This window comes from Numenius arquata, chromosome 11 (assembly GCF_964106895.1).
Source record: "Numenius arquata chromosome 11, bNumArq3.hap1.1, whole genome shotgun sequence".
In the NCBI taxonomy this organism is placed as follows: domain Eukaryota; kingdom Metazoa; phylum Chordata; class Aves; order Charadriiformes; family Scolopacidae; genus Numenius; species Numenius arquata.
The window spans coordinates 28,164,433-28,190,015 of record NC_133586.1 but is presented as its reverse complement, the minus strand read 5'-3'; the positions used below and the strand labels follow the sequence as shown (position 1 = coordinate 28,190,015).

Sequence of the window (25,583 nt, the reverse complement as noted above, 5' to 3'; positions counted from 1 at the left end):
ATTACATTCACATCCATATACTACTTCTCAAATGACATTAGCTCTTTTTGGTGTGGTCGCCACAGTGGTGTCCTGCTTCTCAGCCTTCTCTGTGGCCTGATGGCTCTGGTTAATATTCCTCAGGGTTTCCTGCTTCAAACCATCTTGAAGTTTCTTATATATGGATTTTATAAATTTGAAAGGCAAGACATACGGGGCACAATGTTCAAACAGATTTCATGGGGTAATAGACAGTTTTCATTACTGAAATGCGAGCTTTTTCATCCTCAGGCGCTAGTGTAATGATATCCTGAGAACAAAAGGTTGCAGTTCTTGATTCCTCCGCATGCAGCCTCTTCCCAGCTGTGTCAGATGCTCTTCCTCTGAGTGCTCTGGCTCCGCAGCCTGGTTTCAGGACTGACCCCCATCCCTCTTCTCTTCCCAGATGGATGCTGTTATGAAATTCTTCCATTTTTTCTGTTTCCCTATCCCTAAATCCCACCTTTTACTGACAGTTTCCTTGCTGAAGTCCCATGTTTTGGGAAGTAGCACAGCCGTTTCCTATTCCTGCTTCCTGGCCTCTGCTCAGCTCCTTCCCTTCACCAGTAGGGTTCACATCACTGTTGTTCACCACCTTCTTTTTTATTTTGGCACACCAGTGCCATCAGTCTCTTCTGAGCATCTCCTGTCTCTCTCGCCTTCTGCCTGGCTGAAGTTTCTTGTCATCACATTTACAGGGTTCAGCACAGTGTCCTGCTGCCCGTCTGTCTGCATTTGCTCCCTCCCGCTGGCAGTGGTGTGCCAGGGCAACCCTGCAGCAACCCTCCTCTCCATGCCACCCTTCGGGCAAGTACTTTGCCCAGGTTTCATCTTTCTCCTATTCTTTCAAATTTGTATCTGGAAACAGTCTCCCCCTGTTTACAGAAGAAATCCCCCAACCAATGATATAAACCAGTATCTACCTCGTGTTTTGTTGAAGTTGTCACTAGAAATGTGAAATATTCTGTTCCTGAGCTCTCAGCTATCTATTTTTGAGTGTGACATCCTTAGGGCAAACATTAGGTCTGCTCTGTGGAGTTCTGCCCAGTTTTATTACTATAACAAAGCAGCAGCAGCATACAATAATGTAGTTTTATTTTCAGCTCTCGCTATGCTATCTCATATAGGCAGAACAATATCTCGGTCTTTCTTCTTTTTATTTCCTTAAGTACACAAACGTGTATGTCCGTGCATACCTATGTGCAGCTGCAGTGGGGACCTGTTTTGGTATTTGCAAGAAGAAAGGCCAGAGCAGGGACATCTGATCTCGGTTTCAGGAGATGGCTGCTTGACTTCCTGCTCTGAACAATAGGATGCAAAATGCCAGCTCCGTTCTCCGCTCTCCTTCTGGGGATGTCAAAGAGGAGGAGCACCCCTTATTGCTCAGACCTTGACATCTGGCTTTTTGTCCCCTGTTTGGTGGCATTAAGTGACCATCATGTTTATTTTATTTGGTTTTGCATAGCTGTATTTGCTTTAGGCTGGAAAAGCAAGTTGCTTTCCAACACTTTAATATTGTCAGTGCCTTATTTACATGAAAATCTAGATGTTCCCAAAGCTTTAAGCCACATCTATTCCATCTGATTTCTCAGTGTTATTATTCACTGGCTTTCATGTCATGAAAAATATATTTCCATCAAAATGGAAGGGAGGACCTCTAGCTTTTGAGACGTGGCAAAGCTTAGCTGGCATGAAAATTTGCTTTGGGCCTGTAGAGGTGCAGTAATGAATCTTTTAATAGCTCCTGTTCTGCTACCTTGTCCTTATCGAGAGCAAAAAGATTTCTTTGAAAACATCCACATTTATTATAATGGGTTGTGAATGAAGAAAAAGACATTGCCAAAAAACATTGCCAAAAAATAGGTGCTGGGGGAAAAAACCAGCCAGATGTGGTGAATTCTGACTTCATGAAAATATAGAGATAGGACAACTAGTAAGTATGTCCTTATGTTGATAAAAAGGTAAATGATGGCCCACAAAGATTTCTAAACAATTTTTACAGGTACAGACCAGAAAAAAGTGCCTCATCTTGGTGTCTGTGTCATCAAACTGGTTTCCAGTGGCAGAGCAGGTTGTCCCATGTTGCTTCAATATATCCCTGTGGGTCTGTGGCGTGGCTGTGTGTGTGTGTGCGTTTGGTGGGTGGGCTTTTCTTAGCTGTCTGCCTTCCTGCTTTGCACTGAGATAATTGCAATAAGTTAATAATAGATATTTGTAGTAAAGAAATACACCTTAAATGTATTGGTTAATGTAATTGAAACCTTAGTAGTCTAATCATAGAATTATTTTTAATAATAGCAGAGAATTAAAGAAAAGGCAAATGATGACTACTACTGCAAGAGAGATGGTGTGCTCGCCTTTCTCCTCCTTGGAGTCCTACAGGTTTGGTCTGGGGGGCTGCACTGTGGAGACTTGTCAGCATCCCAAGCTCTATACATGTGGTTGCGATGATGATGATTTCTTCCTTTTCTCTTCAGCATACAGCTGGAGCTATTTTTATTCTTTTCCTACTGTGTTTTTACCCGTTGGTCTGTGCCCATGTGGAGAGCTGCTGCCCGGAGCCTCAGCACCAAGATGACCTGAAGGATGAGTCCTTCAGTGATGCTGGGGGAATGTCTGGAGTGCTCTGGTGTGGTGGGATAGATGTACTCTCTGTAACTCCTCAGCCCCAAGCAAGCAGTGAATCCGACAATTGGGCAGGTCGTGGCCCAGGCTCCTGCCAGGTCTCCTGCAGAGCCTTAGGCTTAAGGTCAGGGAAAGCGCTTGGCAGAGGATGTTCTGGCACAGACAGATGAGGACAGCAACTGGTTAAAAATTTGCTAAGCAACAGAAACTCTCATTTCATTCTCTTAGAAAAGAAACGTTTTCCTTCTTGCTTTTGATTGTTTTGTGTTTTTTTTTCCCCTGGATAGCCAAGTCTCAGTGTCTCGTGAACTGCTTTAAAAATCAGACAGAGCTGGAAGAGAGGGCGAGAGCCTGTGGGCAGCTCTTATGGTGCATGGGCAGCTTCTGCAAGGGGGCTGCCATATCAGTGCCTCTGCAATCGATGCAAAAGTCATGTCTCCTGCTGCCCCCAGCTGCCAACCCTCCTGGAGGAATCCATGTTCGAAGTATCGCAAGAGCAACTGTGCCTATGCTGCTGGGGGGACCCAGCTTGTTGCCATGACTGGAGGCAGTTTTGTGCCAGAGCACTGAGCGGTAATTGGGCCAGTGATGGTGGGTCCCAATTACGAACATCTGACCAGGCTACAGTTGAGTGGACACGGCTGAAAGCAGGAGTCCTGGCATTTCCGTGTTGGTGCTCGTGTGGCATCCTCCCAGCATCCAGTCTGCTACTTGTATGCTCTCAGCTGCTTGTGGGAAGGACTGGCTTTACACTCAGCCTCAAGGAAAACAGTAGCTGCTCATGTGAACAGAAAGTCACCTCTGCCTTGAAGTGAAGCACTCCTTGTTGGGTAAATGTAAAATGCTGCCCTGAAACAAATGCTAGTTACTGGAATATGAAAAATTAAATTCCTTTAATCTTAAGCACGTAGAAAGAAACTCTGGCCAATGGTGCCTAAGTCTCATTCCTACAATACCCAGAAGGGAAAAGGAATCAATCACTTCCAGCTTTATTTAGGCTTTTTAAAGCAGAAGCTACCTGGAACCACTCACAGCTGATAGATACAGAGTGAATGACAAGAGCTTGCTATAAACAGGCGGTTTTCAGGTTTTGTTTCTGTTCTTATTATGCAAATGCTCATTGCTGTACATTAGGAGACAAAAAACCCCATCAGAACGAATTTCATCAATACCCTAAGTTTTAAAATCTGGGTATGTCTGCGGCTAGTCCTACAGATGGACGTTGCCAGCTTTGCCTTGTAGGAGAGGATGCTGCTAAACCCAAGGTTACATCCCTGGATACTGTGCTTAGGGGAGGGTGTTTTCTCCTGGCACCAGTCCACATTTCTTGATGATTTAAAAAAAACCAACCTCTCCCTCTACTTTCCTGTATATACTCACAAAAGTACCAGAAATGTGTAGTTCAGGATAGATTTAAGTCTGTGGTCTGGCTCCGTTTTGTACCAGCTGTGGTCTTTAGTGGCAAGAGGACCTGATCCTGCATCAGGAAGCTGTACTAATCCCTGTGACCTTGCTCCCGGGAAATTTCCATCCCATACTGATATCAGCTAGCTGGTGATATGACTCCCTAATTTAAGATGCTATATTTGCATGTATTAAAAATAACTAACAACTTAGGCTGAACAAACCTTCTGGCTACATCCAACAGATAAGCAACTACATCACTGCCAGTGTAAATCAGGAAGAGGGTCAGTGAGTAGTATTAGGTTATGGTTTTGTTAGTTAGTAGACAGAACTTATTAGGATACAGTATATAATAGTGGTAAAAGGATGGAATGGGGTAAAAGGATGGAATGGGGTTTAATTGCTGGCAGACAATAATGATGGATTAGTGGTGACCCGTGGGGGACATGTCTGCCCTGCTGATCTAGCTCGGGAGATAAGCACCTAGCATGGAGTGCTTGGCTGTGTATTGCACACTGGCTTCTGGTGGGACAGGGGCATACCCTGATGGACACTTTTCATGTGTTGCTGTACCCCAGCATGGGCCTGCCTGTCACCTGCGTGAAGCACTCGTGGCCCATTCCCACAGGGGCTCTCCCCTCCTTAGCAGTGGCTGCTGGGATGGTCACACAGCTCACCCGTTGGGTGAACTTTTTGTGGAAAGATAAATTTGGATGGTTATCTTTGGGGACAGAAAATTCCAGCCTGCTGTGGCAAATACCCCAACTCATTAGTGTTTAAAATGCTTCTGTTCCTCTGAGATCTTAATTTTTGGCTGTGAGAGAAAGCGGCTGCTTTTGAACTGGTGATCTGGGATTCTGTGCTCGTCTGCCCAGGCACAGTCATGGTCCCTCCTCTTGTCCCCATTCCTGTATATTTGAGTCATTCATACAAAAATGCATGTAACTGTTTATCCTCATGATTTCATAGGGATCTGTCAATACTGGTTTCCAGCCAAGACAAATCTTTTTTCCTTTCAAGTTTCAAAGAAAACTGAATATTCACATTTGCCCTCCGCCTTCATGTGTCATGCTGTTTCAAGTAAACAGCAGTGCAGCATCAGGGGTGCAGTTTTATCTTCCTAATTTACTTTTTTTTTCTAGGGTGTCACGCCATATGGGCAGCCTAATCTGTCACTCCGAGGCTGAACTCTTTCTGCATGGCTGGGATCCAACCGATGTCAGGAGGAATCCTGAAGCCAGCAACTTTCTAGGTGCTTTTTACTGAAAGGAGGTTGTAGCGAGGTGGGTGTCAGTCTCTTTTCCCAAGTAACAAGTGATAGGATGAGAGGATATGGCCTCAAATTGCACCATGGGTGGTTTAGATTGGCTGTTAGGAAAAACTTCTTCACCAAGAGAGTTATCAAGCATTGGAACAGGCTGCCCAGGGAAGTGGTGGAGTAACCATCCCTGGAGGTATTTAAAAGACATATAGACATGGTGCTTAGGGACATGGTTTTGTGGTGGTCTTGGCAGTGTTAGGTTTACAGTTGGACTCCAAGGTCTTTTCCAACCTAAATGATTCTATGATAATCCGTGTAGGCCTTTGCAGCCATTTACTTTGGAGCTCTTAGGTGCATAACACTGTTTTTCCCAGTGCATGAGTCAACTGATGTGTAGTTTTGCGAGTGGACAATGCGACAGGAGCTGTGGCTCGTTGACTTTTGCTAGTGACAACTTTTCCTAGATTGAGGAGGTTTCCATTTTTGACATCTTGGAGACATCATGCCTGGGAGCAGAGGACAGGGGAGTATGGTGTCTCACTGGAAGCTGTTGCTTTTGGTGACAGGACGCTTTTAGCTGTCTTGATGCCAGTAGAGGAGTCCAGAGATGGCACTGAGACCTTCTGCTGTGTGGGGAGGCAGGACCACCACAGCCCTAACCTACTGGTAAAGGTCTGATCCAGGGGTGACCACTCAGCTGCAGGAGCACAGCTCCTGCCCCAACACCCATGGAGGCTCAGTCATGGCACCCATGTCCAGTAAGGGCAGTGATGTATCACTGAGGTGGCAAAGGGTGTGCAAACTCAACCTGCTGGACAGGAACCCCACTATCTCTCTTTGCTCCCTGTTTGCAAAAGAAGTAACGTATCCAGGCATGTCCTCATCTGCTGGTTTCTCATCTTGGCAACCGTGGCGTGAAGTAGCCACCTTATGTGAGGGCACATCTACTGTGGCCTCTGGTCACCCTCCAGCTTTTGTTGTGTGCACAAATATCAAGAGCAGTGATTTCACACATGCGCACTGTAGCCTAATATTTTAATGTGTACATACAAATAAAATATTCATAAAATAAATATAAATATTTAAATAAAAAAGAGGTTAAGAATCTCATACAGCTTTTCAGTGCCTTGTGGAGATCTCCTTAGCCTGAGGGACCCCCATTCAGATCCGGGCAGCATGAGAAGCATGTTAGCCCAGGGACTGCAGGACAACAGCCGTGGGCCAGCCTGGGGGAAGGGGGGGGGGGGGCGGGGAGGGGTGTTGCACAAGCCAGGACAGGCTCCCCCACGATGACAGTGACAGCACTGTGGGCCCCAAGTCCCAGGCACTTTGCACTGCCTGCAAAATGATACGTTTCAGTTCAGAATTTTGGCATCTAAATGAGACCTTACCTCAGGCATTGCACAGAAAAAGTTTATTTGTTGTATTTTGAGTTGTAAAACAAGAAAAAAAAAAAAAAGAAGGGGGGGAGCATTTTGTGTAATGCCTTTTGTGACTAGCAACTAATTGAAAGCTCTCTGCTGGTATCCACAAGGGATGCAAATACACCTGTGCATGCAAAGGCAGCATTGCTGGCAGCCTGTGAGCAGAAGGTAACATGGGGTTTACCTCCAGGGACACCAGTGCTGTGCAGCCTCTGATCCTGGGGGCTCTGGGATCTGCGTTTGATGAAATCTTTACTGCAAAGTTAGAGGAAAGCTGGGGAAACCTGTTGAGATAAGGTGCTTTGATCTCTCGTGTAGGAATGATTTTTTTCAGACAAATAGAGTGTTTGCACAGATGCTGCCTTAATCTCAGTTACCGTTTGCAAATAGCAAATTAATTCTGGTTCCGATGATTGCCTCAGTATATTTAACTCTTTCTGTATCTGAGCATTTGCTATCTCACCTTCTAAGAAAACATAACAGGAGGCGTATCTGATTTTTTTGAAATAGGAAAGAACTGGAAAAAATGCTGGGAATTGTCTACTTCCTTCGAGCCACCTGATATTTGCAGAATTTTGTTTCGACAGTTTGTTGTTTTAATGTCCTTAAGAAGGATGCGCACATACGCACTTCGCAGAAAAATAAGTTATTAACAACTGTCTTGCATGTGCTTCTGGTGCGTGAGAAAAGGATGCGCAGGAAAAGGATTGTGGCGAAATTTTCTGTTTTCCCCCGCTGCACTTACTTATTTCCCCCTGACTTTTCTGCTTGAGAAGACCGTTAGAGATTGTGGCTTCCTACCTTTCTGTCAGACTCTTAATTAGCAGGAGCATGCAGTCCGCACAGCTGGGGCTTTAATGCCTCGCTCACTAGCGTTTCCCACTCAGAAGATTTCCATTCATTCCGAATTGGTACCCAGCCCAAAGCTCTGGCTTCCCCCCGAGACCCTCAGCATGTCTCCAGGACTCCAGTTCAGCATTCACTGGAAGAGATGCGCTGATGCTCCCTCGCTAGACCTACAGGCTGCTGGTTGGAGCCATAAGGGAACGGGAGGAAGAATTAGCCTGTGTGTTTATGTGGCTGTGCTCCAGTAAATATTTTGATGCATCTGCTGCCAGCTCTGGTCTGAGGGAATCTACCTAGCATTTAAATTTTGATGGGGAGCTGTTTTGAATAATAACAGTGCAGCCGGCTGTGAGTCAGTGCATGTGTGTTGACTTAAAAAAAAAAAAAAAAACCCTCAAAGCTTAACGCTTGCTGAACGCTGAGCTGCAGTGCTTTGCTTTTTCCCTCCTCCTCTCTTCTTTTCTTTCTTCTCTTGACTTCCTCTGTTTTGTTTTGTTCTTGGGGGCATTTCACATAGATTTTGTTCACTGGTTGGTGGGGGGGTGGGGTGAGAAGAATAAAAAAACAAACCCAGCCAAAATAAATCCTCCCCAAAAACTCACAACTAGCTTTTGCAATGGGTGCTGTAATGGGTACGTTCTCTTCTCTACAAACGAAACAAAGAAGACCATCAAAAGGTAAGACCTCCTGTTTTGCTTTTCCTGTCCCTTCTGTATATTTGCTAGGAGAGAAATTTATATTAGGAAGGGAGGAGAAAATGCACATGTGCCACTTGCAAGTAACCTGGCAATGTTTATGTGAGGTGTAATTTGCAGAGGAGAGTGGGATGCGAGGTGGTGGAGGAAACGTGTGGGCATGAGGAAATTGCTGTGGAGGGGCTTGGGGGGTGAAAAGCATGTGAAATATTGTAATCCTTGGTACAAGCATGTATGAGGAGGGGAAACTCAGTGGCTCCATATGCAGAGCACTTGCAGAAGAGACCTGTTTATTTCCAAATCCCATGCTTTTTAAAGCCTTTGAGGAGGGAATAAAATGTAGATAAACAGCAAATTCTTCCCAATACCTTGTGGTTTCTTTCTCAGAAAGTATTGTTAAACTCAGTGTTGCATATTCAGTAATCCAGCACCAAGCGTGCAGTACTAATGATGTGTGTTTTATAAAGATTATCAAGAGGGGAGAAAAATTAGTAGCTTTTCATACAGAAGGAGAGGAGGAGAAGCTCATGAGAAATAAGAAAGGAAGCAGAAATCCCAGGGATTTTAATCTTTAAATCCATAAATATCGGCTGTGGGATGCTGATTTTTCAGGAGGTCTGGTTTGTGTAGTGTTTGCTTGAGCTTTGCTCAATTTCCTTCAGGGTTAATTCAAAAATTCCAGAGTGCTGCTGAGCAGAAAGTTGAAAGCTCTGTCAGGGGCATGTCCGTACCATAGAGAATGAGTATTGTTTAGAAAACAGAAAGAAAGACTGTAACTTTGGCAAGTCTTTCTGATATTTGAAAATATTCCCTGCCACAACCTCTGCATTTAACAGTCTCTCAGTATATATAGGGTAGGTCTCTATTTACACTGGATCTGTTGCTCAGTTCATATTTATACATTTGAATTGCAAGTTGGTATGGATTTTCTAGCCATTTCAATTAAAAATTGTCTTAGGAAATAATAAGCATCAAGTAATCACTCTAAAGAGGAATGGGGAAGGGCTGTGCAGGGGATTTGGCTGTGGCAAGTTTGTGAGCAAGTGTAAAATTCTGTGTGCCTGAATCAAGATGGGCAGGGTAAAATTCTACATTAGAGTATGTGTACATGGTTTACGGTTTCTTTCTGGGTTGTTATAATGCAACCATAACAATACAATCATCTGGGATGTATATGATATTATTTATAATGCAAGCACAACTGTATAATTGGCTAAGCCCTGAGTCACACCTGAAGCCACGAGAGTCATGTTTAGGCACTGTGAAGTACATGAGAGCATGGTGGCTGCTGTGACACCAAGGGGTGTCTTATCCACCTGCCAGAAAACTGGGAGCTGGATCGGATTTCCACTAAATGTAGATAATTTTGGGCTGAATGTATCTATTCTCTACTACCTTGTTGTCTTGCGATTGGCTCAACTCTCCAGCGGATGGAAGAAATTGCTTTTTATTGGAGTTCACGAGCAGTAAAATTCCAGCATCTGGTCACAGATTTGAACATTTACAGTGGGATTCAATCTTGCTGATGTGTGCTGGCAGTGGTTGTTCAGCTCTATTTATCAAAACTTGTGTTCCCAGAGTTATCTCCTCTTGGCTCTGCTGTGTTATCCATGTGGTGTTGCTGGTTAGTAGGGCACCCAGTTGGAGAGAGCGTGTTGGAAGAAATTCCTTTGATTTTCTTGGCTATTTTCAAAGCCAGTACAGAATTTCACACCTTTTAGTCACTATTTACCTGGCAGGAAAGAGCACCACCGAACAACACTGCTGGTTTTGGCTGACTTCAGCCAGTTGCAGATGTTCCTCTAGAGTGATGCCCAGAGGATCCCCCTTGATCTTCAAACAGGAGAGGCAGAGGCATGTTTGCCGCGTGCTCCTCTGGGCTGCTTGGTGTGTTTTACACTGATTTTGAACACTTCACCTTCTCAACAACGAAACATTGATATGTGCTGGGTTTGAATACAATCCAAAATTTTTCTTTGTCTGTGAGCTACTTAGTTAGTAGCAGTCATCACTGCTATGTGATGGATTCCTTAGTGTTGTCCACTTGTTCCCTCAGCATCTCCTCCAGCTCTTGACCATCCTGGTGGCCTCTGCTGGACCATGCTGTAGTGTATCCACATCTGAGTTGTACTGGGGAGCCCAAAACTGGCTATGGCACTCTGGATGTTCTCGCACAAGTGCAGAGCAGAAGGGAAGGATCACTGGTCCCAGTGCTGCTGAACTGCTGATGCAGTTCACTGTGGGGGTTGCCTTCTCTACCACGGGGCACCTTGTTAATGGTACCTGGGGGTAACTGCTCCGTTTGATATTGATGTGTCTATCTTTTGTTGAGTAAAGTTTTTATTATCTATTTTACTATTAGATTATCATCTACTGTTCTTTATTATTTATTGTATTTATCTGTGTGTTTATTTGAATATTTCAGGGTTTATGTAGGAGTGAAATACTGCTGCTAAAATCAGGGCTTGAAGAAATAGTTATAACAGGGCTAGATCCACACCCTCCGTAAATACACTGACGTCTTGTTAAATGTGTGCTCTTCCAAGTAGTTTGAAGACAATTTGTGTAGCCTTTTCCAGCTAAGCAGCTCACACATGTATCTGAAGTTATGTACCTTGGGCGTAATAAACTAAAAGCAAAAACCATGCTTGTATATTGGTTAAAGAATAGGTAAAAGAAACGGGTCACATCTAAAGTGAGGAGTTTCCAGGGATGGGTTAATATGAGTAAGCACGTGGTGGATCCTGGCAGAGTGGGCTCAAATGGCCTGTGCTGAACCCTTCCATGCAGGACAAGGCTCTACTTGTGCTGCTCCCCCTCGCACCCCACTCATGGCTGGGACCGAGACACTGGCAGTGGGATTGGTGGCTGGTTCGGTTATTCCAGCTGTGAGCAGCAATGCTGGTGGATGTATTGTAGCCACTGTTCAAGAGTACAAGATTTAATTCCTTGTTTTAATAAAAATGGGGAGCCTGAATCAATAAAAGCAGGAGTAGCACAGAAATTGCCTTAAAGTTGAGAGCAGTGGTCCATCAAGCGCAAGACCTTTTCTCTGGGAGTGGACAGTGCTGTGGGTTTGTACAGGAGGAGATGATTCATTTGGCTTGAATGTGAAAACTTAATCCAATATAATTGGGCATTTTGTCTAAGCAGGTTATGAGCCATGTGCCCTGTCCTGCGGGATAAAGATTTCCACTTCATAGATTTGCAGTCCTATCAGTAAAGCTGCAGAAGCTTTCCCTGTTCACTGGAGTGTCCCTGGATAGTCTCTGAGATTTGTGCTGTTTGTGTCGGTAGTGGCTCGGGGCAGTTCCACAGATTATTTGTACATTTCATTAGAAATGGTTTCCTCTGATCTGCTCAACTGATGGCATTTTAACTTCATTCTCTGTTGGAATTCTTCTTGTCTGCCTTTTCCAGCATTCCGAGTTGGCCTAGTAAAAGGTAATACCTCTTTCTACCACGTTTGCTTCGCTTCTATCTCAGACAGCAAAGCTGCGCAGCATTCCTGGGGTCCTGGTGGACCCTGGCTGAGGTCCTGGGGGACAAGCTGCCCCTGAGTCAGCAATGTGTCCCCGCAGCAAGGACAGCCACCAGCCTCCCGTGCCATGTTAGGCAAAACCATTGTTAGGACCATGCTAGGTCAAGGGAGGTGATGCTTATCCTCTGCCCAGCACTGGTGAGACATCCATGGTGCTGTGTCAGGTCCTGGGCTACCCCAGTACAGGAGAGATGGGGACTTGCTGGATTGAGTCCGCTGAGGGACCATGAGGAATATTAAACAACTGGAACATCTGACATATGGGGAGAGACTGAGAGCTGGGACTGGCCAGCCTGCAGCAGACAAGGCTCAGGGGGATCTTATCAGTGTATAAATACACTGGGGAGGAGTAGAGCTGATGGAATCAGGCTCTTCTTAGTGGTGCCCAGTGACAGGACAAGGGGCAATGGGCACAAATTGAAATACAAGAAATTCCATTTAAATATAAGAAAAAAAACTACCTGTGAGGGTGACTGAACACTGGAACAGGCTGCCCAGAGGGACTGTGGAGCCTCCATCCTTGGAGATACTCAAAACCCAACTGGACACAGTGCTGAGCAACTTACTGTAGTCAACCCTGTCTTGAGGAGGGGATTGGATGAGACAATCTTCTGAGGTCCCTTCTAACCTCATTCACCCCCTGCCTCTGGAATTACTGTCACTTTAAAAACCCTAAAGATGTCAGGACTTGGGGGTACTGGGAACAGGAAGAAACACGGAGAGCTCAGTACAGACCAAATGCCAACAAAACTCAGAGGAGTGCTTGGTCCTCTCTTAGCACGTTAGCAGTTAGCGCTTAGATACAAGATTAAGGTGGACTTGAGAATTTCAAGTTGCTTGTATGTCCTTCAGCAAACATAAGCAATAAAACGATAAATGAGTTAGAGGAAAAAAAACCCCAAACCCACAACACTAAAAGGCAGAGGGCCAACGGAGCAGACAACGCATGCACAAATGCATCTCTGGTTTCAACTAGCTGCAGAAATAGAGATATTTTTTTTTTCATGTGTTTTTACAGTCTGCAGCCAATCGTGACCAAATTTGTGGCTAGAATCAGCCATTTCCATATTCGTCATGGAAACGTTTGGATTAGCAGATTGCTAAAGCAAGGGGAATTTCTTGTTTTGACTGCTGTGTTACCTCTGCGGTAGTGTGCGGTGGGGATGGTTACACTGGCATTTGTGGGCAAATTCAATTACAGTAGAAAACGAAAATTGAGGAATAAGAGATTAGCTATGTTTGCTCTTTATTTTCACTACACCTCCCCCACCCCTAGTGAAAGTGAAATAACTCAGATATTTCTCAATACATGAATCATATTGACCTTAGAGCTCCAGGCCCCAGCTCTTTCCCTGAGTGCACCAGCAGAAGCGGCACGGCTTTCAGTTGGGAATCCAAGTCTGTTGAATGTGAGTAACTGTATTTTGATCCAAGACCACCCAAACCTGAACTATCAAAGAGGAGCCTGGTACAGTTGTTTAATTTTGAAGAGCTAACAGCAGGAATCTCTTTGCATATAATGTCAGTTGCCCCAGTTTTATAGTGACCAATTTCTAGACTTTGTTGTGAAGGAAAGTTTGCTTTGAAATGGCTTATTGTCCAAAAGCATCAGATTTTGTGTCTTATCAGCTGTATTTTCAAGTGTTTTGCTTACCAGGAAACCATTGAACACTGCTTGACTCGTCAGTCTTCATAAGCATATCTGACTGACCTGAGCTCCTAAGATTGCCGGCTGTGGCTGTGCCCGCTCAGTTCTCTGCACTAGAACATCCCGCTTCTCTGCTCAAAAGGAGAAAAAGTAGTTCAGTCCCGTTTCAAAGAATTGGTCCTGCTCAGCCCTAGACCTACAGCTGCAGAATGGAGATGAGAGATTTGGGCAGGGGAGCTGCCCTGGTATTTACTTTGTCCAGTACGTACCATTACAAAATAACTTTTTGTAAGCTGTTTACAGCAGTTTTCTTCTCAATAGCCCTTTGAAATTCATCCGGGAGGAGCGACAGACTTGCCTTTATCCCTCAAAAATCTGTTCAGGTTTGACAGACAGAAAAGCTTTGAAAGTTGACCTTCTCTTGCTTCTTCTCTTCAAACAAACTTGACAGTTTGCCGCTGTTGTGAATGAATGTGTGTCCCCTAAAGACTTTGACCGTGCAGCCTTGTGTCCTGGGTGTTTTGTTAATAGAGAGAAGATCTGAGTTTCCCACCCGTTTTCCTTCCAGAGCAGGGACAGCATCCTTTCCCCTGGTTGGAGATCTGAGCCTGCAGATGCTTGACTGAATGGAAGAAATGGCTGATTTGGTTTCTGCTGGCTGTGCCCAAGAGCCGATACACAGTCCTGACATCTCATTTTCTCTTCCTAGTCTTTTCTGATCATCATCTGATACACTCTGGCAGGTCAGGTACGTGGCCAGCTGCCTGCGATGAAAACCGAGGGTTTGACAGGCGGGTTTTTTTCTAGGGAATTGTCTTTGTACAGAACAGCACTCAGCAACAAAACTGTTTGATGTAAGCACTCAATCAGAAGCAGTTTAGAAAAATTGTGATGACCAGTAAGCGTTCGTCAGAATATGCCACTTTGTATGAAACGCTTCAGTTTCTCCAAAGTGCAGAGAGATGCACGGGAGGCTGCTCGGCGTTGTGGTAGCCAAACATCCCAGCCACGTGGCTGGGACGTGCTAGTGATGGGTGTACAGAGGTACAGGAACTGATAGCATCCTGATTTCCCATGTCCTCAGTATCCTGTGCCAGAGCTCACGTGGGTGTGGGGTTTGCTTAGTGGTGGGTAGGACTTACAGACTTGTGACTGCTTCTATTCCCCACTCCCCCATTTTTCAGCCAAAATTTGTTTAGCTCCTACTCAGTTGCTCACTCTAAATTTCTTCCCTTGCCTCTTGCTTTGTTTCCCTATAAATACAACTCCTGGTAGCGAGACAGAGTGATCTCAAATAGCTAATCTTAGGAGTGGATAGCACTGATTAAATTAAAATAAGCTATGCGTGTCCCTGATTGCTTTCCACAGCCATACAGCACCTGTCAAAATGCTGTAGTTGGACCCAGCTTGGAGGTTTGGAATAAAGAAAAATGGATGGGGGAAAGTACATTGTATAGTGTGTTATATGTTAGGTTGCATTAGTGTACATGTGTGCTTATTTCCTGCCCTTGGGTGTGAGTACTACGTGCCTCTCAAAGTGCAGCACCGTTCTCACAGGGCCATGACATCCCACCACGGCAGAGGCAATTAGAGACTTTAGCTTTGCACGCCAATAGGCTGCAGGGCTTTGAAGTTTCTTTTAGTTCCACAATAATCCAAAAGGGTAAGACAGAAATTATTTTCCAACTTTTAACTTCCAGCCTTGGTTAATCTTCCAACCTTTATCATCATCAGCTCTTCCAGTGTGAATTGCTGGATATTTGATGTTTGGAATGGGCACTAGGAAGCACCTGGATTCTTACAACTGAAAATATTTAACAGTGTAGATGTGAAAAGCTTGGAACTTAATACTTAGCAGGGGCTTTTCTCAGTTCACAGCTTTACAGTGGTTAATGTCACCAAATATGTAAACAGGACTCAGTCAGGGTTGTAAAAATATTTTGAGGAAAATCTTAGCTATAAAATAGTAGACCAAGATCAACCAAAGCAAGTTATAAGCTCGTGTTGGTTTTTGTCCTATGTGAGGGGAAAAATACGAATATTTCATTTGCGCACTTATAAACCTACAATCAAAATGTTTATTTTGATGTTTATTTAAGCTTTATTAAAAACCCTAAAGATTTACAAGTTTTTAAAAAATTATTTTCTTTTTTTAACTGAAATGTTTTATTAATCAAAATTGATATTAATTGCCCTTATTCACCAAAACTTTCCAAGCAATGTATTGGCTTGTAATTTTTTTTATAGTTTTAGAGGTGAATAGAGAAGTGTAACTGCTTAAGTACTTCCTCCACTGTGGTGGGGGACAGCCCCAGGCATTTATGTCAAGTGCCACGTTTCTTATTCAAAATCATTGCCCAGAGAACATAATGGCCCAGTGATGCAGAAATTGTCTGTGAGTCATATCACCACTCACACCACAGCTGCTTGCAAGGTAAGAAACTGCTGCATTTCTCTCCAAGAGGTGTTTCCCAGCAGGCGAAGGATGCTCCAGGCACCCCATATCCTCCCCTGCAGGAAGGTACTAAAATGCACGGCAGGGGTCTTATCCAACTGGGAAACGCAGGTTAGAGCTATACAGTACCACAGCATTTCTAACCACAATACATTAGGCTTCCAAGCAAGCCATTTAAATTTTCTGCTTTTATTCGGTCTGAGATGCCAGAGGGAAGGGGAATAACTGTTATTGTAAGATGGATTGTACTTAACAAATAAAAAATTATTAAAAGTGTAAACTGTATCTACATTTTCAAAATAGGCGAGTCAAAAATGAAGGAAGTTGAGCCGGCCCAGATATCTCCGCTCTGTGTTTGTGGCTGTCACTGTGGGGTGATGTCTTTGGTCCGGACTTAAGATGATGCAGATAGCGGTCAGTTAATTTCTATCTGCATTCATGAAACATGGGGATGTAAATCGTGCTGGCGCTGCTCAGGATTGGGAGGGCGTGGTGGGGCTAGTCCGAAGAGTTTAAACCCACCACAGCAGACATGAGGGGAGGTTCAGAGGCAGTAAGTGTGGCTGTTGGGGAGGCAGGGAAGGACTGTGTGCTGTGGACAGACAAAGGACTGCCTAGCTGCCTGGGAGGCTAAGCTCGTACCTGTGGGTGGGTTGAGGGAAGTAACCCAGGCGGGAGGGGAGCTGGCCCAGCCATGGTGCGGGCAAGTTTTAAGGAAGACATGAACTGGGTAACAGAGCCATCCTTTCCTGGCAGAGCTCTGCTACATCTATTTGGCTTTCCTCAATCCAAACATTACTTTCTTGACATATTCAACAACTGCAGCTCTTCACACACACCAGTGTTTGCTTTTCTCTTCCTCCACGAAAACCCTCCTCCCCCCGAGCTCATTCTGTGGGTGGCTGATTGGGAAGTGCCCAGAATTTCCATAGATGGCCACAAGCTACAGTCTCTAAAAGCCAATGGGTGAGCGCAGGACGTTCTATATTGTGGCTGAGAACAGCTAATGGAGAACATGATTGAGGATACGTGTTGTGCTGCTGGAGGCAGGTTTCTAGGAAACCCGAGCGATGCCTGCATCGTTCTGCTGAAGGGTCCTTAGTGGAAAGGGAGGGTGTCACCTCAGGAGGGGGGAACCGAATTATGGCGTGCCAAAGATCAGTACTGAACATCAGGCGCTTTTAGTGCTCTGACAAAATAAATGTTTCTGCCTGTCAAATTTATATGCAGGAAAACACGGATGTTCACAAGATGTAGCCAGTTAAGGCACGGTTCCAGAAGCAGAGCTCGTGTGTTTTGACAACAGTTCTAACTTTGCCTGCCTGCAGCTCGGGGCTGAGCTCCCAGGTACGTTTTCCCAGGCTGCTGTTGCTTCCTTCTAGTGAGCAATGCTACACATCAGCCCCACAGATATTTTTTTTGATTATCAGCTGAAACCTCAGGCAAGGCCCCTGATTTCGCACATCAAACCGCACGAGCTGAGGCTTGCTCCCTGTAGGGTACACACGCAGCCCTGTGAATGAAGTCACCATCAGCTCCCCAGCTGAGAAATGTTGGGAGCCAACATGGCATCTGCTGGGAAGGACAATTTCCCCTAGGAAAACTGTTTCATCCCGTGCAGGTGAACCCCGTGATGCAGCAGGGAGCATCAGCACCCGTTTGCCTTCTTAATCCTCACAGTTCAAGAGCCTTGCATGTTGCCCTTTGAACTGGGAGCAGCACATGGAAAGAAGAAATGGGAAGCAGGAAACTTTCATGTCAGTGTAGGGAGGATTGCTGCCTGCTAATCCTAATAAGCCCTTGTAATTGAATTGGCACACTAGTTTGCATGCTTCGCTGGGAGAGCCAGATGTGACCCCGAACTGTGATACTAGCGCCCCAGGAATTGAAAGCATGTCCTTGTGGGGATCTGAATCCCTGTAACAGAGTGTTTGTTTTTATCTAATATTTTAACATGTGAGCTGACAGAAGGTCTGCTTTGCTGTCCTGTGCATACAGAATTAGCCAGGCTGCAGGCATCTAGACAAAGAGCTGCATTAGGAAAATCCTGCCTGGGCAGACATTTGTATGTACTGAATGATGGGCAAAGGCAAGCGTGTGCAGTTCTGCAAAGGCTATCTGGTCCCACAAGGTCCATTCCTGTTCGTGTAGGCAGTGGCCGGACCTGCACGCAGAGCAGGTTTGGAGCTGGGACAGAAAGCCAACCAGAGACTGCCCTTTCAGGAAAAAAGTGCCTTTCATTTCCAGAGCTTTAAGGCATCAAAAGCTGCTATTTCCAATAGCAATTTGGCAACCTCTACTTGGCAGGAGTGAGGACATTACAGCTGAGCTACTGCCCTATCATTTCTAATCACCTCCGCAATGGAGCACTGGCTCCACGTGGCTCACTGCAGCCCTCCAGGAAAGTACCCTGGCAAACAGAGGGAATTTTCTGATCAGGCATTTTCTGGGCAACGCCATCAGCTAGAGCACTTTGCATGGCTACATTTGCGTTTTTTTTAGCTGATGCTGCTTTTCTCTTTCCTCTGCCCTGACTATTGATGGAGGTAAAGCACTTGCAGTTCAAAAGTTCATGCGGTGCAGGAAATCAGAGCGCTGTCTGCTTTCTTTGGGTTGCTGCTGTTCAGCAACGCACAAGAGAGAATGCAGCAATGTGCATTTTGAATGTTATTCCCAGCCCAGCTCACATCTAGGTGAATGGTGTGTAAGTTAAAATGTGATGCTTTATCTATTGGAGCAAAAGCTCTCTTGTGTTCTGCATACTACTGGTTTGTAAAACTTCCAAGGCAAATTAGCTATTAGACTAAAATTTTGGTCCAAACCTGAAACTTTCTTTTACCCTGCAGAGCGTGTGAGATCTTTTGGAAACTTGGGAAATGCTATGACTTGGAATGAATTTTCTAACATCTCTTTGCATTGTTTGATTTTAGCAAAACTGTGTCCCTTTAGAGTTTTGGCCTGGAAATTATTGATAGTGGGGAATTAGCTGCTGAATGTTCTCAATTTCCACCTGGATCAAAACCGAACAGACAGCTGTTACAAGCTGCTGGGGTGTGAAGTTTGCAACTCGGCCCCGCGATGCCCATGCTGACTTGGACACCTCAGGCTCTGATGCCTCCGAAAACACAAAGCCTCCCCTCTTCTGCCTCGGCTGCTTCCTCTTCACCTCGCTGCACTGCTGCTTTCTCCTGGCTTTCCCCTCATTTCCCCCTTGGGCTCCAGCAGTGCCGGGACTGGGGCCAAGCCAACTGCCCTGGCAGTGCTGGGAAGTGCAGGTGCAGCCTCGCTTCTCTGCTTCGTTATTGCATCTGGCGCTTCTGAGGGACGTGCTCCCGCCTGGAGACCGGTGCCCTAAAATGCTCAATATAGTTTATGGTCAGGCCCTGTATTTTCAGTTAATATGCCTGAATTGTGTGTGTAAAAATAGCTAAACAACTAGAAGCAAATACTAGAGGCGTGTGCATATCTGGTAATGTTTTCCATCAGGAAGAACGTTCCAAACTGTACTGAATTCCTGAAAGAGCAAAAAGCGTGGAGCTAGCCTTTGATCATCTCCCTGTGTTTCTGTGAAGAGGTGCTTCCCTGCAGAAGCCCACACAAATCCTGCGCATTTACTTAATGGCTGTGTTTCTGTCCTGTTAGCCTGAACATAAAGCAATCTGTTTAAAGAGCTTTGTTTCCCTATAAATCGAACTCCTGAGGCAGGATGAGGTGGGGACGATGCTGCAGGAGATCTGATTCAGCCTGTGCTTTCCCTGTGACCTGGCACAAGGCACCAGGTCCGTGTCTCCACCACACCTGCTGCTCTGAATTTGCTGGTCTGTGGTTTGGGGAGGTGATGCATCCGAGCCGCAGCGCGTTGGCAACCTTGGTCATCCTCACCGGCTTGCTGTCCTTTTTTGTGTGATAACTCTTACAGCCATAGAGTTTTGCCTAAGCTAATTGCTTGTCACTTGCCTGCTTGCTGTGATTTAGTTTTATTGTATTTTCTTAAGTGTTATGAGATAGCTCCCAAGCACGTGAGATTTAGGAGAGTGGGAGGTCAAAGCTAAAGCATCGTTATTCATGTTGTGAGTGCTGTTTTCCAGCATTAGGAGAGCATAGAGACCACCCTGCTGAGTACCACGCAAGGTAGAGGCTGTGCACATGGGTTTGCTGTTTGGCTCAGGAGTTCCCTGTGGCTGTTGCCAGTGGCAAAGGGCAAGGATGACATCAAGCAGCTGGTCTGACACAGCAGTCACCTGCAGAAGCTTTTCTCTGTGGAGCAATGGTCCTGATCTCAGTCAGCGAGTAGTCACTGATGTTATGAGATAGCCCTAGGATGGCTGGAATAACAAATGCCACTTTTGAAGAGCGTGTCCCAGAGTCATCGTCTTCTGTAGTGTTGCTGGTAGTTTCAGGGCTGCGCTTCAAGAGGCTGACAGTGCTGTGGACAAGCTACATAATGCTGAGATAGCTACAGGCATAGGTCTCTTCCCAACGTGGGCGGGGAAATGTTTGTTCCCCATCCCATGATGGGAGTTATGACCCTTGCCAGCAGTTCAGGAGAGTTAATTTTCTCTGCACCTCTTGGCTTTAGGAACTCTTTTACTGGATATGCGGGCAGAAGAGAAGGAACCAGCTTAATCCTTTGTAGTTGAAGGAGCTCAGGACAGTGTGGTTGCTCTTGTAATACCGGTGGATTAAACAAATTGCAGTGGAAGAACTCGCCATCTCCAATCGCTACCTGTCAGGTGTGGTAAGGGCCTGCCCTGTTCTGTACCAGGTCTGGAGGGACAAGTGAGGAAGTCTGGAAGTCCATGAAGGTGGGTGAGAGAGGCTCCCAGAGAACAGCTGGAGGAGATGCCACTCGCACAGGGGAAGGGATTCCTTGCAATGATATTTTGAGATCAGGAATAGTTGTGGACAGTGAATGTAGGGCAGCAACGAGAAAGTTTGTAGTCATCAACAAGTGGGAATGTTTGAGCATGTCCTTTGCCTGGTGTGAAAATGGACAGAGAACGCCGGGAACCTGCAGAGCCGGCCTGGGCCACATGTACATGGAAATCAGCTTCACCTTCCTGAGATCTGTCTCGTTTACCATAAAATATTGTACTTAGCAGCAACTGTTTGATCCTTATGTTTTAAATTCTCTGTGCATTTTGAAATGTCCCCTTATTCTGGTTCAGGGCAATATGTATCCTTAGTCAAGTTGAAGTTACCTCAAGCTAAGTGACAGGGTGAACTAATGTTTTCTATTTTTTCTATTTCTAAATAGAAAAATTCTAAAATTTTCTCTTTCCCTCCTGTTTCTTTGATTTTCTGAGGCTGATCTTTCTTACGGCGTTTTGGATTTTAACCTGTTTGCTGTTGTGAAAGGTGGTATTAAGGAATCTGCAGTATGGAGAGAGCAGCTCAGACGAGAGAGATGGAGGTGTTAGTGTTTGTACTGGAAAAGACAGCAGAGTATGACTTAAATAAATTCTAACAAAGTTAATATTAAGGTGGTTTCTAGGTCTGGTTCCCAGAGAACAACGCATTTGTTAACCGAATGTTTCTTGTGCTGTAAGAGAGCCTCAAATTGATTTGCATTTCATGGTCCACATAAATATGGAGACGCTGCCAAAATTGTCTCTTTCCCTCTTCTGTTTTCATTGTAGGTATTCCAGAAAATGGAGCAAAATGTGTTTCCCTGCTGTTTGGTTCTTCGTTTCATACATATGCATTTCTGGGACACGCACTCCTAGAGCATGCAGCCGAGTGCACATGCCTGGAGTCTCTGCAGGCTTGTGTAGCTTTGAAGCAGAGAACCTAAAGCATAAGTAAGATATTTGCAGAACTAAAGAGAATTTAGAGGAACAACAGTAGAGATCTTAGACTCCTGTAAATAAGTTCAGTCTCAAAACCAGAGATGAGTTTTCACCTGCCTTCTGCTGCCATCTTACAAATGCTTATTGGACTGCAGTAGGAAAGGAGACACTTACAGAATGAAACTGCTCACAGATGTGAGGAAAATCGCTTGTGTTACTGTTTTCTGTTGATGTTCACTGTAATGCAGTTTGCTGTTGACATCACATTACAGAAGGGATTTATCGGCGAACAGTCTTGGGTGCTAAACCTGCTGACACGTGGCAGTGTAAGGGAACACTGTAAATAAGTTGGATAGCTTTATTTTTGCAGCTCTCTAATTAGTCACCCTTAACACCTCCATAAAATAGAAATGCGGATTTGTAAAATCCAGCCCCCGAAATCTCCTTGCTTCCAAGCTGGAACATATGCAGGATTCTCAATTTGAACATCTCAAGCTGGCACCTGTCTTGTTTTCCCTGAGACTCAGCTTTTAAACTTCAGCAAGTATAGGAAAAATGTTAGCCTGCCTTTTACAGCATCCTCTGAGTCTAGGAGAAAAGTTTGAAGGCATGAACTAATTGCCTAGGAACTTACCAAGTCTTGCGGAGCTTGATTCAGCCCGGAAGGTTTGCGGCTGGCTGTGCCGCAGGTGCAGCTCTCTTCAGTGAGTCTCTTGCCATTTATTCCGGAATTGCACACTCTGGCATTGCAGGGGGGCAGAGAGAAGATGAGCATACAGGTTAATTTACAGGCTTTTGCTCCCCTTGGTGGCAATAACCTACTTAGAGTGGAAGCAAAGCCTCAGACTGCAGCTTCCTCCAAGTTTTTGCAGAGGGCTGGGAAGGGATTTTCTCTTACCACCTCCCTGGGAGAGGACCCATGGTGCAGGGGGGTGGCTGTACCTCTGCCCACGCAGGATATCCTCCTGCTGCTCCCTTCCCATACCCCACTGCACAGGGGCTGCTCAGCACCCACCAAGGGCTCTCCTGCCCTGAAAAGCAGCATCCCATTCCTGGTGGGTCAGCCTGAATAGCCATATAGCACTGCTGTTACTTACGGATGTGTAGGGAACACAGGGCCCCTATTCAGCAGCCAGCTTAGAAATATATTTATATTTCAAGCAAAGGAAACCCTCTTTTGCTCATAGAGGGTGTGTGGTGCCTCATGCATCTGATTTTTCAGGGATGTTGCAACAACAGAGGCTGGAAAGCAGGGAAGAGGCTTGTATAACAACAAATGGTACGGCCCTTGTTCTCTGGGTAGAAACGTATTTTGTTTAAGAGCTTCCCCTCTAGCAGCCTCCACAAATTCCTTTAAAGCCAAATAGGACATCTCCTTCTGTGCAAGGGTGGTAGGCAGAAGTAGGACAGGGTTTTGTCCTTTTGAACTATTAATACAGATCATAAAAATGTACCAAAACCTTTCTAAAATATGATGACATTTTGGCGATTGTTTATTTTTTATTACAGCTAATATAGTGTTTGGTGTAAAACACAAAGCATGTTTTGATATCTTCCTTCCCTTGTGGAAAGGAGGGCAAAAAGAAGAATCCAAATTCACTCTTGACTAAAACCTCTTGAACCCTCTGTGTCCTTTTTCCCTGAAAGGTACTGTTCAAAAAGACATTTTTCTTTTCTAAAGCCCAAAGAAAAAAGAAAGCGTGGCCAGTCCAACTGAGCACACACTGCTACTGCCTTCTGAAGGAGTTTTAGCAAGCGTGTGGGATGATAAATCACCCAACATCAGCCTTGGCGCCTGTGCAGGGTTGAAGAGGAATACAGCTTGACTCTGATGTATCCATTTTCTCCTGCATGAGGCAGAAATCATCATATCAGCTATTTTAAAAGCTTCTGCATGTACAATGTCTATATGATTTACAGAAGTATTTAAATATCTGTAGATACCAGATCTCAGAGGAGTTTTGTCTATTGTGACTCGCATCTTATATTGTAAATTTATCTGTAATTGTCGTCTTTCACTGAAGGATCCACAAAGCTTAAAATATTTTCAGTAATTAATTGTAAATATTAGCTCTATTGTCAGCAGCAACAGTTTGGATTGTTTTATTGTAGGAAAGTGGGAGGGAGCCGCTTTTTTGGCAAGTGACAAGCAAATAGTATATCATTAAAAGCCAAGTATTGGATTGGAGACGTTAACTCCAGTAGCAGCAGATATTCAGAATCAAGTTCAGTGGTGAGTTTCTGGCTGGTAGAAGGCAGCTGTGCTGCATGCATGCGTGAAATGCAGATTGGTGTTCCTTGGAGAAAGCTTCGAACTGAGCCTTGTGGATTGACCAGGACCCATGGAAATGGGAGGGGTTTGTGCTTTTCCAAGGTGTGTGGCAAATGTTTCTATAGGGTAGGTTTTTCAGTTGATTTCCTGCATCAGCTTGGTCAGCCATTGCCGGGGCAAATTGCATTAAAAAGTCACTAAACGACTAAACAATCTGTTTCAAACTTGTCCAGTATCTAACCATCTTCTGCAAGAGGACAGTGACGGGCTCATGCCCTGACGCTTTGTACCCACCTATGTCTCCTCTCGCAGCTCCCAACACTGCTCCTTTCTCCCTTGCCCTCTCCAGGATCTGGGCAGCTTCCTTGCCGGCTGTGCTCTTCTATCCTGTTGTTGCAGGCTTTGGCAGAATGGCTGCTGTTTGCTACATGAGTAGACATGTGACAGCTCTTGGCTTTCCCCGCTGACTTGTAGGCACATGTGGGGATGTCGTACCTACAGCCACAATGTTGGTTTCATGTACAGTTTGTGCCGAATGCAATCATCACTTATGCATAATAAGTAATTTTGGTATAAATGGTAGACTGCCTCCCTAAACAGATTATAACTCAGTACTCCTAAATAGAAGTGCTGTGATCAGCATGCTATAGAGAAAGCCTCCCAAACGACAGGATGTATGGCCACGCGTTTTTACTTGTTGCTTCCCAATCTACGGTGCATCCATAGCTTCACCTTAAGCAAAGCAACTGCACTGCCTGAGGCTGTAAATACCATCCCTGCTCCTAATGGCCTCAGGATACCGGCAGGAGGTGAGCTCCCTGGTACCACTGCGATGTTGGCGAGATCATTGTGCAAACAGCTCAGAGAGCTGTTTATGTACCGCTTAGAAACTGCACCATTTTTTACAGAGAAAGATTATTGAATTAAGGTCATAAATTTATCAAGTCAAAAGCAGGGGGTTTTGTTTAAAAAAAAACTATTGCCTTTATCCAAAGATCTTGTCTATCTGTTATATAGCCTTTGTGGTGACAAATGTTTATAATCTTTGTCCTAGTTTTTAGCTTTTTCTTTTTTTTTTCTTTTTTTTCTTTTATTTATTTTAATCAATCATGGCAGGAATAAGAGTGATTGATATTGAGAAAAATTTGCAGCTACCCACCCTCAGAAGTATGTGTCCTATCTCTGAGTATTCCACTTCCTCTTTTCATCTTTTCAAATAAGGAGATTAGATTTTGCCTGAACTGAAGCCATTAAGCCTTCAGAAGATGAAGGTTCACTTTATTAAGCTCTTATAAAGAAGTCCAAGGTCTAGTCCCAACTCTTATTTTTGTATGATGGGCTGTCCTCACTGTTTCGCTACTTCCTGAGCTTCAGGGATGAGCTAAGAAAAGAATATAAGGGAATGAGGTTTTTGCCCTTGGCAAAATGGATTTTTTCACTCCTTCCCTGCCATGCTGGGGGCTAACCTGCCTCGGGAAGCCACTGTTGGGAGCTGGGACTGAAATGACTGAGTAGAAGGTCAAGAAGTTCCATCTTGAGTTCTAGCCCTGGATATCCTCAGGGTAGATTGGCCTTGTCTTAAGGAACGTGGGAAGAGGTCAGGAC

The 25,583-nt window shown here is 44.9% G+C and overlaps 1 protein-coding gene across 1 annotated transcript in view; it reads left to right on the top strand.

Annotated features, from left to right (window-relative positions):
• The first annotated feature begins 8,194 nt into the window (after positions 1-8,194).
• The window catches only part of KCNIP1 (potassium voltage-gated channel interacting protein 1), a 282,480-nt gene continuing 265,091 nt past the window's right edge, over positions 8,195-25,583 (top strand). Inside the window, exon 1 of the mRNA XM_074155392.1 lies at positions 8,195-8,267. Coding sequence (XP_074011493.1) covers positions 8,195-8,267 — 73 coding nt within the window. The remainder of the gene's footprint in view (positions 8,268-25,583) is intronic.